Source organism: Triturus cristatus, chromosome 3_2, assembly GCF_964204655.1.
Source record: "Triturus cristatus chromosome 3_2, aTriCri1.1, whole genome shotgun sequence".
Taxonomy (NCBI): Eukaryota; Metazoa; Chordata; class Amphibia; order Caudata; family Salamandridae; genus Triturus; species Triturus cristatus.
The window spans coordinates 916,077,152-916,094,961 of record NC_140584.1 but is presented as its reverse complement, the minus strand read 5'-3'; the positions used below and the strand labels follow the sequence as shown (position 1 = coordinate 916,094,961).

General features: G+C 41.9%; 1 protein-coding gene across 1 annotated transcript in view; it reads left to right on the top strand.

Moving 5' to 3' along the window:
• TEX14 (testis expressed 14, intercellular bridge forming factor) overlaps positions 1–17,810 on the top strand; it is a 1,549,829-nt gene that overhangs the window by 1,383,398 nt on the left and 148,621 nt on the right. The window contains exons 26-27 of the mRNA XM_085647123.1: positions 10,809–10,982; positions 12,727–12,835. Coding sequence (XP_085503249.1) covers positions 10,809–10,982; positions 12,727–12,835 — 283 coding nt within the window. The remainder of the gene's footprint in view (positions 1–10,808; positions 10,983–12,726; positions 12,836–17,810) is intronic.

Below are 17,810 nucleotides of genomic sequence, written 5' to 3'. Positions count from 1 at the left end.
CGTCAATTGTTCTATCTCAGCAAACGTGAGATCAACCAACGACTTCACGCCAGCACGTTGATCAGATATCATCGGGCACAGCGGATCCCAAGGGGTCTCCGAGTACCACTAAAACCTCTTCTATGTAGAAATAGTCCCAAATTCGTGGAACGCTGGTATGCCATATTGAACAAATGCTCCCTAGACCTCATTTTATTAATCATTGAGGAATTGTCGAGAGTACTGGAAGAACTCAACAAGGATATTGCACAAACCAAAACGGAACTCCAGGATCTGACAGCGTCGGATGACTGGGGTAAAATTCTGGAGGATCTCAACACACAACTAGATAGATATACAGAAGAGATCAGCGAAAGAAAAATCCGGAAATATAAACGTGACACCATGGACTACAAGATGGGTGAGGTTTACTCTTGGGCCGAGGTCTATGCGAGACGGCGGCAAAACAGAACGTTCAACCCCAACATGGAAACAGACACCTCATCCTCTGAAGGCGAAAGATGTTCCACAGTTGTACCTACCACAACCACACAACCAGCAAGTACCTTACCATCCGTGAGTACCATTCCAACTCAGTCTGACATCAGTGTGCCTTTTTTAGAGGTGGGCCAAAAAGATCAACTAGACCCAGGAGGGGCAAAAGACGCTCCACCCATACCCAGTCCAAAAGCACAACCTTCGTTGGGCCGACGGAACAAAGGGAAGAAACCTTAGATTCTGAACAGCTAGTTATCAACATCTCCAACTATCGAATGACTGAAATGGAAATTCACACACTACAAAAGGGTACTTCGTTCGTACCTACTTTTCACACAAACAAATTGGAACTAGACATCAGCCTATTCAAACTTATGCGCAACCTCCGACTGAGACATTTCTTTGAGAATGTGATACAAACTCCCAAGTCCAATGAAACTCGTCTTTTGAAACATCTTCGCATTAAGAGTACGTACCAGACACCCACCTCACATAAAACACTTGATTCCTTTGAGAACCTGGTTAAGAAGGACATACAGTCTTTCAACTTCAGGAAAAGATCCAGACTCCAGAATTTAACCAACAAAGAGAGAGCTATACTAGACAAACTGGCCGGCAACTCTGACATCATTTGCCAGAAAGCTGACAAGGGAGGCGCCCTGGTCATTATGGACATGACTTTTTACCAAGCTCAAGTCAATCTACACGTGAATGATAAAGATACTTACATGGTTTTACTACAGGATCCCACTGCCACCTTCCAAACTTTGTTACAAGAGTTGATAAATAAAGCCGTGGCGAACGGCATCATTGACGATAAAACCAAAAAGTTTTTGACCTCTTCACACCCCAGAACGCCAACACTTCACATGCTACCCAAAATCCACAAGGATTTAAGACATCCACCCATGCGCCCAATAGTTTCCACAAGAGGTAGCTTTCACGAGCCCGTGGGCAAATTTCTGGATATCCACTTACAAGCATTTGTTCAACAAATGGAGACATATGTCAAAGACACAACCGATTTTTTGATCAAAATCAATCAGATTGTACTACCCAAGGATGAAGAAGTGTGGTTGTGTACGATTGACATCAAGTCGCTTTACACTTCGATACCCCATGGTTTGGGCATTGAAGCAATTGAAGAAACTTTACTCAATTCCGAACTAGATCACGATTTTCAAATTTTTTTGATGGAGCTTCTTTCTTTCACCCTGTATCAGAGTTACTTCAGATGGAATGACACTTATTATTTGCAGTTAACTGGTACATCTATGGGCAATTGTGCCGCACCGACCTATGCCAACCTGTTCATGCACGCATTTGAAAACAAATTCATTTTAAGTTTGGACACTTGGAAAAAACACGCACGTCTTTTTTTGCGTTATATAGATGACATTTTTGTTTTATGGTTTGGCACTCTGGACTCTCTCCAGACAGCTTTGGACAATCTGAACCTGATCAATGATCGCATTCAATTTACCTTCAACTTTCACGACACCTCCATCACCTACCTGGATGTTTTGTTGAAAATCTGGAACAAACAAATCACTACATCCATATTCAGGAAATCAACTGACCGTAATAACCTTCTACATTACACAAGTTTTCACCAACCTGCATTGAAGAATCACCTACCATTTTCACAACTACTCAGGGTAAAAAGAATAGTGTCAGATCACTCCGAATTGCAAATACAAACACAGTCTATGATACAACGATTCACCTCCCGTGGCTATCCTCAAGCAACTCTGCAAAGTGCTGCCATTAAAGTGGCCAACACATCCCGTGAAACCTTGTTGCAACCTGCCACACGCAAAGAACAACATCGCATGGTGGTGGTTTCCCGTTTCTCAACCATGAGTCACAGATTTAAGCAATCTATCAAAAGACACTGGCCAGTCCTGGCCCTTGAAACTGATTTCAATGGCATTTTCAGCGATCCACCAATGTTTGCACACACCAGGAGCAAAAACATACAGGAACTGATTCGACCCAAAACTGAGGTTCCCATCACAACATTCCGCGGGACAGTCCCTTGCCTTAACTGCAGCAACTGCAATAACATCATCAAGGGCCATAAGATCACACACCCAATGAGGGGCACCCCGATCAAACTCCGTGTGAATGCTACCTGCGACACCACCAATGTAATATACTTACTAAAATGCCCGTGTGGCCTGGTATATGTGGGCAAAACCGAAAGAAAGATCAAAACCCGCATCCATGAACATAAGAGTAATATTCGTACCAGCAACCCCAAATCCACCATAGCGGTGCATTTTTCAGAAAAACAGCACAACATTGCCCAACTCATATTTTTGGTCTTAGAGACTGTGACGAAAAAAGAAGGCAGAGACAACAATTCCTTTTTGTTACAGCGCGAGAATCACTGGATTTACAAGCTGGAGTCCATGAAGCCGAAGGGTCTCAATGACCGCTTGGAATTTGCGTGTTATCTTTGATATATAACAACACCATGTTTTCACTATGTTTGTCATTAATGTTTTGCTTAACATATGTAATTTAGGTTTTGTTCACTAGCACACACCGTTTCACCACGAGCAGCCTGCTTCAGCAGTTGTGATTTTTCCCCTACAAGATGGCGCCCATTTTCGACCACGCAATCCCTAACACACTCGTATGACCTTATCACTGTATATATCACTTCCGGTGTTCCGTACCTTAAGAGCACGCCCCACAATGCATCAGTAAACCCGATGCGAGACTGAACGGCAAATTTGAACATATCAGGTATGGAGCTTCGCTTCAACCGCGAGCCTTGTTTACTTTTCGCGCACCTTTTCTAACCCGCGCACTTCGTTTCTTTAACTAGAACTTGAATTCCTATTTGCACTCTTGGTTGAATACTGGAATCGAGCGTTCTTTTGTCACACGCCACACTGATGTTTCGAGGATTTAGTTTGGGCACGATTAACACACTTGCCGTTTCCTTTCTTTAACCAACCACGGCACACGCTCAGGGATATATTTCCCTCGTATTTTAGACACGGTTGTGAACACTTTTTTTACGTTACTCTCGGACACGATCTACCATTTAAACCATTGATGACACATGTAAACATGGATACAGCACGTTCTTTTAACGTATACTAATCTTTGTTAAGGCGATGTCCTATCCTCTTTTGTTGAAGTGGCTGTTTCCTCATTTCTTGCAACCTACTGATATGCGCATATCTTTTTGTTATTTAGATTCCCCTGATGAAGGGCCAGGGGGGCCCGAAATGCATTGGGACCGAATTTTACACTTAAGCTAGCATCTTGATACTGTGATGTTACTCTTCGTGATGATTTCCGATACATGATGATATGAATCAACTTTATGTTTCATGAATTAAAACTTGAAATTGAAGATTCACTTCTACGCCTCATCAATCTTTAACAAACATCTCATTCGCGTTCAGCGAAGTATTTCACGGCGCGCCCAGAGGGACGTTGACTGTTGTCAGCCAACGCATGAAACTTCTTTTGACTTTTACACTCTTTGGGTTCATGAGAGTGATACCTCTGTGGCACCTGACAAAACTGCAATTTTTTTAACCTTGGTCTGTGCACGATCCAAATAACCGTACCAGTTGGGTATAAGCCAATTTGACCATGTCTAAAGGAGAGAGTGCACACACTTTAACACTGGTAAACTGCACAGAATACTAAAAGCCAAAATAACGGGTTCAGAAAACAGGAGGGATGAAGGTAAAACGTCTGGGGGTGACCATGCAGGGAGGGCCATGTTCAAAAGTTTTGCCACGTGCAGCACTCTTTTATATGTGTTTAACAATTGCAGTATGCATGATGGGTCTTAGTGCTTGCTACCAGGGTCTGTGCTTGTGCATTAAATGGTGCATTAAATATACTCACTTAGCATGAGAGCACTAAGCCTGAAAAAAAGTACTTTTTGAGTACGATCTCATGGAAGGTGGTGTGTGTGTGTGTGTGTGCGTGTGTGCGTGTGTGTGTGTGTGTGTGTGTCTGTGTGCAACATTGCCACATCTTCTATGCTATGTTGCTTTTTCTAAGGGGAAATTTTCCATTTCCTTGCTGAGCGAATTGGAGGTGGAGAAGGATGTAGAAATCTCAGCCAAAAAATTAACCACTTTGCAAATCTAGGGGCATATTATCAAGAAAGCCAGAAATTTGCACCAGAACATGGGCTTCTATTGGAATTCTCTGCGGCATATTATCAAGCCCATTATCGCTAGCGGCGATAATTTTAACACCGGCCTTGATAATATGCTCCTTGGTCCCTAGCATATGGATTAATAAAAATAGGAGAACACCATCTGCCCCTTGGTTTTCTGAAGCTTTGAGAATAGACAAACAGTCTTGCACAGGCAAGAAAGGATTTGGCGTAAAAATTATGAGCTTCTAGAAAAAAATCGATATAAATCCATGCTCTGAGATTTAAAAAAAAAAAGTTGATTGGGGAGAAAACTCTCTATTATACAGCACAGATAGAAAAAGCCGGTAGTTCCAGTAAAGAACTATTTGGAACTTTGAATAATCTGACCACAATCACAAAAGATGATTCTGTTAATTTTAATCAAGAATTCTGTGATGCTCTGGCTCTCTCCTTTAGAACAAAGGTAGACCAAATCTATGATCACTTCACCCATTCCACACAAAAGGGTTGAAGTCGTGAAAAAGTCTCTCCTTTTAATTTCTCACAGACTTCTCCTATGCAAATCAATAAACTGATCTCCATGGCCAAGTCAGGCTCTCCGGAAGACCCTTGCCCTCCTAAGATCCTACAAAATATCTTCCATTTCATCGGACCGCACCTATCTAAGATATTTAACCAGATGATAGAGCAAGGATCCTTTCCCACTGTGTGGAAGCAGGCTTGTATCTTGCCTCTTCTAATAAAAAAAAGCAATTTGGATGCAACTGATGCAGCCAACTATCGGCCTATTGCGAGAATTCCACTTCCTGCCAAGATAATTGAGAAAACCATAAATGCGGAACTTTCCACTTTTATTGCAACTAATCAGATTCTAGATCACAGCCAGTTTGGCTTCAGAGCTAACCATAGTACAGAGTCAGCTCCGATTAACACTACAGAAGAAATTCGCTCCACACTTGACAGCGGTGGGTCAGCAGCCATGGTGCTGCTTGACCTGTCCGCTGCATTTGATACGGTAGACCATACTCTTCTGGTTCATCATCTACAAGCAATTGGGCTAAGAGGTAAAGCCCTCTCCCTGCTAACATCGTTTTTATCAGAGAGGACCCAATCAGTTAATTTGGGAAAATTTAAGTCGGCACCTTTTACCATTCCATGCGGTGTTCTGCAAGGCTCATCATTGAGCCCCACACTCTTTAATATTTGGGAAACATCGTTTACATCGCATTCAGTACAACGCGATGCTGTTACATCGCGGTCGTTACAACTAACGCATGTAACCACGCGATGCCATTACAACGCAAGTCTTTACATCGACTTGCGCTAGATGGCGTGCTAACATTACAAATAGTGTAGTTTACTATACCAACACCTTCCCTACTGTTAAGTGGACTGGAGTTGGAATAGTAAATTACGCTTTTCTAATGTTAGCACGCCATCTAGCGCAAGTCGATGTAAAGACTTGCGTTGTAATGGCATCGCGTGGTTACATGGGTTCGTTGTAACGACCGCGATGTAACTGCACGCCTTGTAATGACTCGCGTTGTTACGTCATACATCCTTAATATTTATGTAGCACAATTAGCACCACTGATAAGAAGTTTTAATTTGATTCCCTCTTCTTATGCCGACGACACCCAGCTGGTGATCCCGACAGTGGTTAAGGACATCAACCACTCATCAAAACTCCATGACTGTATGCTTTCCTTAAGTCGTTGGATGAGTACTCATTGCTTGAAATTAAACTCGAGCAAAACTGAGGTGATTATGTTCGGAAACCTCGTTCCACCTTGGTCCCCAGTTTGGTGGCCAGATAATCTTGGTCCTCCCCCTACCCCGGTGGACAAAGCTAAAAATCTCGGGGTTATCATAGACAAGAAACTTAGTTTTAAAGCTCAAGTCTCCAAGGTTGTGTCCTCTTCGTTCTTTACGATTAAGACTATAAGGAAAATGTTGCCTTTTATTCCTAAATCCTGCAGAAAGTTGGTTGTAACCTCCTTAGTCTTGTCTAAACTTGACTACTGTAATGGACTCTACATCAATGTGCAATCCTCCCTCCTCAGGAAGTTACAGGCAGTACAAAATGCTGCCGCAAGACTGATTTAGACATACCTAAATATCAGTCTGTCAGATCAGCATTGCGAGACCTCCACTGGCTGCCAGTCGGTGAGCAGATAAAGTTCAAGGCACTTTGCATGGCCCATAAGGCTTTGCATAAAGATGGGCCGAAATTTTTAGAGGACCTCTTCAGATGGTATTCTCCAAATAGACATCTGCGTTTGGCTAATGCCCATCTGATGCCGGTAGTCAGGATTAAAAAGATGAACTGGGGGAGTTTCATCTATAACACCATCAAAGAATGGAATTCCCTTCCATTATATCTTATAAAAAATTCCCTCCCTTCTCGAGTTCAGAAAACAACTGAAGACCTGGCTCTTTTAGTAGTAGTAGCACTGAGTACAGTATGTAGCACTGGAAGCGCCAAGACACCTGAGGGTATTCGTGCGCTGTATAAATTTTATTAACATAACAGTGTTATCTGTTGCTAAGACTGCAATATTTATCGATGTAGGTATATTACTATAGCTGAGGTATCCACATGCATCAGGTGGAAATGGGACATCCTTTGTGGATTTTGGTCCTTAGTGCTCTAAAATCTGAATGTCCTGTCATTTATTGGCCATTTTTGCTCTGGTAAATGTTTTACCTGTAGAACAGCATTATCACTCATCTTTTATGAGCTCAAAGTCTTCTCTGCAGAATGACCCTCCAACAAACATTCTGGTCCGTGCTATTGGTTTGTAAGAGTAATGGGGACTAATGCAGGTGTATCCAACCAGTTGATCACAATCTACCAGTAGCTCGCAGACACTTCAGAGTAGATCACAGCCTTGAGTTCATTTTTAAGTGAGGACGGGTCTTATTTTCCTTTTAAAGTGAAGGGAAGGCTGTGTTTGTTTTACATTATTATCATGAGGCTGCAAATAGCCGGGCTTGATAATGAGCAGTATTGAGTCAGATTAACTAGTTAGTTAACAAATTAAATAAATAATGAAAATATTCCAATTCATCCAGACTTTTGCACAACTTTTTATCTCAGCAAATATGGAACTTGTAGCTTCAAATGGCCCTTACGGTAAAGACTGCTGGCAAATATTGGATGTCATTGTTTATTTATCTACTCTGTTTCACAAGGATTCCTATATGTATGCATGTATGTATGTATTTATATATGTATGTAACTGAGAAAGGGTCAAACTGGCCAGGATCCAATTCCTCAAAAATAATTGATTCATGTATGCCTTCTACACTGAGGGGCAGATTTACAAAAAATGCATGCAACGCAGCACAGCAGGTTGCTCTGTTGCATTGCCTGAATGGGAGAGAGCTGAACAGTGCCCTATTTATAAAGATACGGCACTGTTCAGCTATCTCTCTGCACTGGTGCACTTCTGGCTGCCTAACATCAACACAGGCACCCTTACACCATGACACGAAGGTGCCTGCTTTGCGGGCAGGATTGTTTTTCTGCAGAAAGGGATACCTTCTGAGAAAAAACAATCATTAGAAGCATGTTCCTCTTTCTTTGTCTGCTGCAAAATGCAGCACACATGGAAAGATGAAGTGTTTCTGGTTGGCAGATACATGCACCCTGTCTAAGCAGGAAACACAATCCTAGTCAGGGTAAATACCAAACACACCCTAAATTAACCTGTGCTCAGCGGCAAAACTCTCAAATCTCAGAATCCAGGTGCTGTAGCAGGGTGAGTTGGAAGTCTCTGATGTTCTTGAGACTTTAAAACAGAAGGCAGGCCATCAAGCCTTGGAGTCACTTTGGTTCTGGGTTGGAGAGATGCCAATCCAGTCCTACTCACTCCCAGGCAAGGACAGCAGCAGTTCAGCACAGCAGAGAGGGAGTCCAGCAGAGTAGCGGTCCAGCAAAGTGACAGTCCTTTCTGCAGCACAGCAGTCTTTCTTCCTGGCAGAGTATCCACAGGTCCAGAAGTAAATGTAAATGTAGCATTTATAAAGCGTATTAAACCAAGGCATCAAAGCGCTAAACTAGAAGAGACTGTGTGACAAAGGGCGAGGACCCAAGGCAGAGAACAGTTCAGCTATGCAACACAAGAAATGAAAGACTAGTTCAAGAAAAGCCACGTATTCACTTCCTTTTGAAAAATCAGGTAAGAGTTTATGCTCCTGATGTATTCTGGGAAGGAGAAGTGTACTGAGTAGGTGATGACTGCGGTACAGTACTTATACCCAGTTGTGCCTTTGAAGTGGGGGAGACTTCAAAGAGATGCCTTTGAAGTGCACAGTCCATGACATTCCTGCCCTGGCTCCAGACTCACTACAGGGGGTATACAGCCCTTTGTGTGGGGACAGGACACAGCCTATTCAGGGGTTGGTGTCAGCTCCTCCCTTCCATCCTGCCTAGGATGGCCTATCAGTCACACCTAAGCTCCCTTTGTGTATGGCTGTCTAGAGTGAATGCACAAAGCCCAGCTGTCACCCACACCAGACATGTATTCCAAGTCATGCAGTACACCAAATGGCTAAAGTAAGAAAATGCCAACTTTCTAAAAGTGGCATTTTCAGGATTACAATTTACAATCTGACTTCACCATAAGTTGTGATTTTAAATTGTAATTCTAAAGACACCAAACTTTGGATTCCCATCTCTTCTCAATTGGAAATTACACTTCTAAATATAATAAGTTAATTCCAATGTTATCCTATGGGAGTATTAGGCCTTGCAGTAGTGAAAAACTAATTTAATTCAATACTATGACATGTAAAACCTAATAGTACATGTCCTACTTTTTAAATGCCCTGCAACCTGTCATTGGATTGTCCAGGGCCTCCCTTAGGGGTGACTTATGTGTATTGAAAAGGGGGGCTATGAGCCTGGCAAGAGGCTTAACTTGCCAGATCGACATGCCAGTTTAAAACTGCACAAGCTGTGCAATGAACGGCTTGAAACATATTTGAAGGGCTACTTAAGTGGGTGGCAGAATTAGTGCTGCTGGCCCACTGGTAGCATTTAATATACATGCCCTTGCCACAGGTAGTGCACTTTACTGGGGACTTGCAAATAAATTAAATATGCCAATTGTGGATAAGCCAATTTTACCATGTTTAAAGCAGAGAGCACATGCACTTCACCACTGGTTAGCAGTGGTAAGGTGTCCAGACTGAACTGTTCCAAAGGGGAGCAGAGTCAAGACTGATTTGCATATGGCTGGGTCCAAATTAAAATAGCATGATTAGCAAACAAACAATGGATTTAGGCCAAAATCTTTGACTGGGGAGGCGAGTGTTTGACATTGTTTAGCATTCTGTCTATCGATTTTTCTTTTTGCATTGGTCACCCCAAGTGGGATGGGTATGCCAAGACATGGGTACTGTGCTGTCCATGCCACTGGATTCAAGTTGTCCTGGTTGATGAGTGGTGGTACTACAAAACCGGTCTTAGGATGCTTGTTTCTGGTCCAGGGAGGACCTGGCCTGGCTGTTTGGGTGGTGAGTAAAAAACAATGGATTTAGGCTCAGATCTTTGACTGACGTTGAGTGATAGACATTGTTCAGCATTCCGTCCATCAATTGTTATTTTTGCAGGGTCCTATGGTCAGTGAAAACCAAGTCAGCAAATCAGAAGGTCTGATGGTAATACGTCAGGGGAAAACTCTCCAAGGATGCCAGGTCTTACAGAAAGTAACAAAGAGAAATCAAGATATTTCTCCCCATTAATTCTATTCACAATAGGCATACCATTTTATAGAAAACCCAGGTTTACTGCCTTTAATGAATCTGAGTTTGCATCAAAATACATGGGTGGATACATGGAATGCCCATGCGCTACCCATATATTGTCTACCTGACATAACAACCCAGTGAAAGACCCTCCATGGCGTTACTTTTTTTAAATGCCATACAAGGCAACCACAAATCGGCTCTTGCATGAGTTTCTAAATCTTGACTAGCATTTTGCATCTTGGTTGTGCTCCAAAAAAGTGCCACAACTACCACACAATAGTTAGTAAATCTGGACCTGAGTTTTGATTTCAGACATCTAGGCAAACCATCTCAGTTGACTCTACTCAGTGGGAAGTTGCAGGAATGTATTGATCAGAGGAGAGGAACTAGACCAGGATAGGCTGACTGTTGTATGCATTCTTTGTCATCGCAGAACTGAGAACAACAAACAAGGAGTTCTACACGTCGCTGCGCCTGAGAACCCCCACGCGTGGAAGGGTCCACAGGGGAGCAGCTGGTGGCATATGCGTGAGAACGTCTATCATTATTTCCCCTGAGGAAGGAGGTGACACTGAGCAGCATTTGGAACAAACGCATAAGGATACAGGTATCTTTACTAGTTATCGTAGGTTCATCAACGGTCTGGTGTTTTGCATGTATGTGAAACTAAGATTGTCAAACATGCCTCGGAATTATGAGTCCTTATCCACTCAGGAACAGGTAACATGCTAAAAGTATGTTCTGTATTATTTTCAAACAGTGATACTTTGTATTGAATACTAATTGAATAAAATCTCAAAATACTAGACGGTACATCAATGTTGTCAATTACAGTTCTCTTAACTGTGGGTGATCTTGAAAGCTAATATCTGCTAACCATCCTGTCTGATTGGTCAGGAGATGGAAGGGAAGTTGTTACACTTTAAAAAGTTTCAGACAAAGATTTCTTCAATAGCTGTATAAATATGAATCAGAAACATGTGTTTGTGGTCGCACTCCACTGTCAGGTGTGTAGGCAGGCGTTAAGAGACATTCCTTCTCTTTCTGGTCGCACTCTGTGAACCCCATAGTTTAATTTTTACAGTTTCTTTTACAGTGCAATCAAAGGTTTCAATAGTTCAGATTGTGTTCCTCTTTGTGTTACAGTTGTTTGAGTGTGAGATTGGGAGATGAGAATTTACACTCGCAGACCTTGCAGTTGTGATGTTACAGAAACTAAGATATGCAACTATGCGGTGCACATCTCAGTGGACCTTTCAGGAGAGTAGAGATTATTAAGGCCATGTTACTACCTTATAGACACTGATGCTGTATTGCTGGTTTGCAACCACAACATGCGTTTTCAGAGCCATGTGACATTGTGTGAAATGCTCTATTTCTATTACCATTACCAAAGACTTTTACTTTACCATGGTGCGGATTAGAATTATCATGGATCAGCCTCTGTGGCTCCCGTAAAAGAAGATAAAAAGTTTCCATGTCAGTAAGAAGGGAGTTTTATATATTTTTATATATATATATCAGAACTGCAAAACAAGGAAGGGTAATGATAGCTATAATAAGGATTGGATAAGCTACAATAAGCATTGACAAGCCTCTCAAGTGATAAACATTGGTACTCATTGCAGGCTTCAAATTCCAGTTCCTCTTCTCTGGTCCTCCCTTTTGCAGTGTAGCACTGCTGATGACTTGAGTAAGGGGTGAATAGGCCACCTTAGGGCGTGCATGAAGCATGTAGGATGTCCTTTGACAGGTCTGGTGTACTAGATAGAGCAGGCCTCCACTCTGGCTGAAATCTGTGGGTCACTGGCAGCTTCTGCATCCCCTCTGATCTCCCCACCCTTCTGATGGCTGTTACTGGTTAGCCACAGGGCTCTCAAGCTGCTTCGCATCAGGCGTGAATGGCGTACCTAGCCCTCATTCCTGCTTTGTATTCTGGTTCTTATAGTTTTGTTGTTCCCGTTACACATGCCTGTAGGTATGAGAGTATGATGGAAAAGCTGGAGTGGATGAGCTGCTCTTGCCTTATATGGGTCAACATGGGAGCTCGGTAGCTGGCAGAGAGAACATTTAGATTTAAATTGACACCTTTGTTTCTGCCTTTGTAAGGGTGCAATGATGTAGGTTACTTGATTTGGAATACTAATGTCTAGTGTTTGTGAATAGCGAGTCTTGTGATGCTATACAGAAAAGGGCAACATTTATCCTGAAGATATTTTTAGCGAGTTGAGTAAAATAAGCACAAAAGTTTATGAATCCTTACTTTTAATGTAAGAGCCAAATGTTCCACTAATGTTAAAGGCTTGATAACGAAGGTTGTTTATATTACCATTGTTATTTTGCATAAACAGCTCATGATTGTGCATGGTCTGAAGACAGAGAACTGCAAAGAAAGATGAAGGATAATGAGAAAGACCTCAGCTTCAAGACGAGAGAGACGCAGAATGCAGAAGATGAGTTGTGAGTTGTGGCCTCCTTAGCCATTCAGCACTTGAGAAATGTATAGCTTGAGATCTCTTTTGTCTTCCCATTATGGGTCTGATTCCAGGTGGGTTGGTAGTTCTGATTCAGTCAGTAAGAGGTCAAATGAACCAAGATTACAGAATCCTTGGTAGCGCTATAGATCCTTTGGGTTTCACTCAGAGATCCTGGTTGCTGAAAGCCGCTGAAATTCTCATGCATAATTCTGGGAAGGGGGGGTGAGGGGTGAAGCGTGAGGAAAAAAGATGTGAAAATAATGCAGTACTACATATTCTCCATTACTTCCTTATTTCTCTTTAGAGCAGTAGGATTCTGCTTGTAGTTTGTGTTGACTCTGTCCCCCGGAATTACTGGTGCTCCTTCCCAATATCTGTAATTCAGGGGGTCACAGTTATAGCATCAAACTCCCACTCCTGGTCGACCCCTAAATGTCATTTCTGAAAATGTGACTTTCTATTTCAACATTTACATGCTCCCTGAATAATTCACTGTCTTTCCTTACTATCCTTTCTGGTAATTGCTGCATATGGTTTGTTTATTTAATTGTATATTTTTAAGATCTCTCATACACCTCAGCATGTGTCACATGCTAAGGTCTATTAAGGTCTAGATGCAGTATGACTAAAATAGCAAAATTAAAAAAACTCCAATTTGATTGATTGTTTTTGCACTACACTCTTAATGAGTTGTGGGCCATACTTTGCACGGTGGGATTGCCTTGTCTTTCGTGAAGGTACTTTCTTAGGTGTACATAACTAGCCGTCCTACCACTCCTGATCTGAGAAGAACAGGACTTAGCATAGTCTTCTGATTGTAACTCCAGGTTTGGGGCTCCCAAGAGATTCAGCCCGCACTGGCATTCAATCTCCTCAGGATCCAAAAGGTTATTTAATACTCTGTCAGTCATGGCCTCCGCCATGGTGGGAGAGGACTGTGCCCACTATTTTGAGATTGCCACCTGGCCGGTGGAGAACTCTGTGCTTTGAAGTTTGTTGCTATGATGGTTTGCTTCACAGCACTAAAGGGTTGTCGAGTCGGCGCCATGTATAAAGCCTCCACTCGGTAAACGTTCAGATTGAGAAAATCAACTCCCAAAGCATACGTTTGTTTCTGCAATACAAAAAATAAAATGCCCTGATGTGCAGGTGTTTCCTTCAACGTGGGGGTCATTCTACAGACATAGGGGTATAGTCACAAGAAAGTGTGCTAAACATCACCGAAAAATGCTAATGCAACTTTACACATCGCAGCCTATCGCGGGAAAATAACCCTGTGTCAACGTGGAATTCACTAAACGGCGGTACCATGCTATAGTCTGCCGAAAACACGGCCAATGTCCGCGATACAACCACCTAGAAGGAGATAAAACACAAACCCCAACGCGAAAAAACATGTGATGGGCCAAAGCGCGATGAGGAAATCAGCGATAAGCAGCGCCAGGCCTGCAATACACACATGGCAGGCGGGAAAAATCACTATAAAAGTAGAAAAAACACTCAATCACAAAATGACCAACACCCAAGCACCATGGAGGCAGCCGGAGCATGCACAGAGGACGAGCGCAACCCCACAAGCACCCCGGACGACCAGCCTGGGACCTCGGGGACAGGGAAGGGCAAGGACAAGAAGAAGAGGAAGTTCAGTCCGCAGGCGAACAGGATCCTAGTCACAGAGGTGATGGAACACCATCAACAACTGTTGGTCACCTCCAATATGTCATTGGGCACCAAAAATTGAATATGGCGGGTCATCGAGGACAAGGGGAATGCCGTCGGAGAGCACAAGAGGTCAATGGACGAGGCCAAGAGGTGATGGATTGACATCAAGCAGAAGACCAGGGAGAAACTCGCAGCCAACCAGAAGGCAGCAATGCAGACTGGAGGTGGGAGCCCAGCGCCACAGCAGGTGCTGGATGACATGGAGGAGCTGGTGTCGACACTCATCAGTGTGGAAACTGTGCCCGGAGTCGGGGGACTGGACACTGCTCGACAGGACACAACACAACCGTAACAGGGTGAGTGACTACCAGGTACTGGGGGACGGATGGAGATGGCCACAATGGCACACATGCACAATCAAGCAGAGCACAGTGCACACCCACAATGACTTTGAGTCATGGCCCTGATCCACAGACTATCACAATGTACAATGCCATGCTGTCTGAATGACAACATGTACCATGCGGCTACATACATGTGGACACATTGTAATGCACTTCTGTCAAAGGCAAGATCCCTTTGGGCTCCTTTATCAAAGCATACAAGTACTTTCAGCCACTAAACATACATCATCCAAATCATCAGAGTTCAATCGAAACCAACAAAAGTGATATCAAAATTATTTATTTTAGTATATGGTTCACTCGTGATAAAAGTATATCAAAATACAATTTCATAAAATCCACATCACCAATGTACATCAAATGATCAAAAACAAATATAAAATGTTAAAAACAGCAATTAGTTGGGGATATAAACACCAATCTTGTCCGAATAGCAAACCAAGTTTATCAGTTAAATACACAGAGATCAACACTTTTTCATAGTTTTCTTTTTCTTATTCTTAATGACCCCTGGAGGTGCTTGGGTGCTAGATCAACACAAAGCAAGTGACGCGTTTCGGTGGCACAGTTCGATTCACCACCTTCTTCAGGCTTACTGTAACAGATCATTATCTCCCCATATATCTAAAAACAACAATATATGAAAGTATAAATTAAAAATACAAAATACACTCGTTTTTCTCATCAAATATGAAATCTATTTTTTTCTTTATCTCATTCATATAATGTCCTACTAAAAAAAACAGATGTTAAATAAGTATTTGTCATTCTATTAGACATATTTATATCACAATATTGGTCTCAAGCATGATGATTCAACAATTATCCAACTCATCCTGAAAAGACAGTAGCATACATACTCATATACACATTATTTCACACATACCCACCCGTTGTCAAAATTGTCAATGAACAAAGGGGGAAGAAACCTATTTCTTCCTTTACTGTGGTGGTTAGACACCATCAAACCGACCACACACGATCAGTGAAGGTATGGCAGATACGTCCACCCTAGGAAAAATAACAGCAATTTTTTAGCTTTAATTATATTATTGTGTCTATATTATTTTGTTCATATAAACATGCCATAGATAGCAAAATAGCAATCTCGCACATTTATACCTTGATTTTTCTTCCTTTCGTTGTTGTTATAAAAAAGTGAGGCGCAAGATTGAACAGCCATTGCTTGTTCCCTGCAGGTATGGGAGACAATATATAAAGAGGACAGTTGATATTGGAATCAACTCGCACCATTTTTGAGAGATACTTATCATTATATAAGGGTAAAACATCCCTACCTTCTTTAAATCTTTTATCATACCCTGCCACTGGAGCTATGGCGAGTGGTTTTCTGCTTCATATGTGTACCTCAACAATAGTACAGCCAACTGCCTAAGTATAAACAATGACAAATAAATATTTCATTTCTAAACAGTCCCATTGTAGCATTATAAGAGAAACGCTAATAAGTGCTCCTCCATTTTAATAAAACCGCTATATCCCTGTTGTCTTGTAGCAAAGGGTTCACTTAACTGTATAGAGTATCGTTGTACCGTCACCCTTAAAGACCTATCCATTCATTTGTAAGGACCCTTAGTCTCCTCAAAATGTCGTCGATACTCCAATACAAAACCTAAAATCATAGGGAAGACTCCGCAAAAAGGCTCCCACATGTTGCATATGGGTAACCACCTTTACTTAAAAAGACTCCTAGTTTCACCATCAATATATTTTAAAAGATAAGGTCAATCCGAGGGTTTGTAAACATATCTCACCCTTGTCTCCTCCTGCTAATACAAAATTCCCATAACGGGCGCCAACTAAGATAACTAAACTAGCGCTTACCGGGACGTAAAAAAGTCTCCTGGCCAACTCCACACTCATCCGCTGATACACGATAAATGTCAGCGAGCCGTTGACACTGCTTTTAAGTAGTCTGTCATTTTCGCACTAATTGGAGTCCACGTGACAATGGAAAGCGGACTGGTATTGAACGAATATGTGTACGCGCCATCTTGAAATGGACTCAAACAGGCCATTCAATTTGCGTTTTAAAAAAGATGTGTCCCCAGCAACAAATTAATTTAAATCAAAATCGTCAAATGATCATACATGGACCTGCCAGAACTTAATTAGACATTTTTTTAAAAATTTTAGAAAAGTCAAAGGTAATTACGAATTTGGTTAATATACAATTCTTCCTGCTTACAACCAGTCCGTTATTTTTTCACTTTATATAAAAAGGACTTCAATCCAGGACGAAAACGGGCTCCCTTCTGGCTATTTTCTTATGAAGAGAAAAAGCGATATATTGCCCGCCATCTTAGAATGGGTTCAAACTAGCATTGTGTCTAAATAAAAAAGATCATATTGCCAGTGTTTAAATAAAATCTATCTACCCGAGGATCAAGGGGCCTTCTTTAACCTAATTGCACCCACTTTTCGAGCCAATGAATCGGTCATAGTTCGTAATTTTTAGGGGCCAGATGTCACTTTAGACAAAATGCTGCTATGCATTACAATTCCTTTGGGGTGCACATATCTCTCAAGGTCCTTTATTTCAATAAGAGCCTGTTATTAATATAAAACAGCTGCAAATATTCGAAGATGATAAATCTCTCCTTATCATTGGCCCTTATGTAGTTTATATACTACTGGCCCATATATAATGCCTCTATCACCAGGTTCCAGAAGTACTTGCCTAAACTCTGTATCTTATTTTATGAGTTACTCTCATACTTCTCGAGAATTTGTGTCCCTCCTTTTCATTGGCCCATGTATAATTCATGTGCCACTGGCCAGTATATAATACATCTGTTACTGGGTTCCAAACAAACTCACCTGAGCTCAGTATCTTATCTAATAAGTTTCTCCCATTCCTCTCGAGAGTTT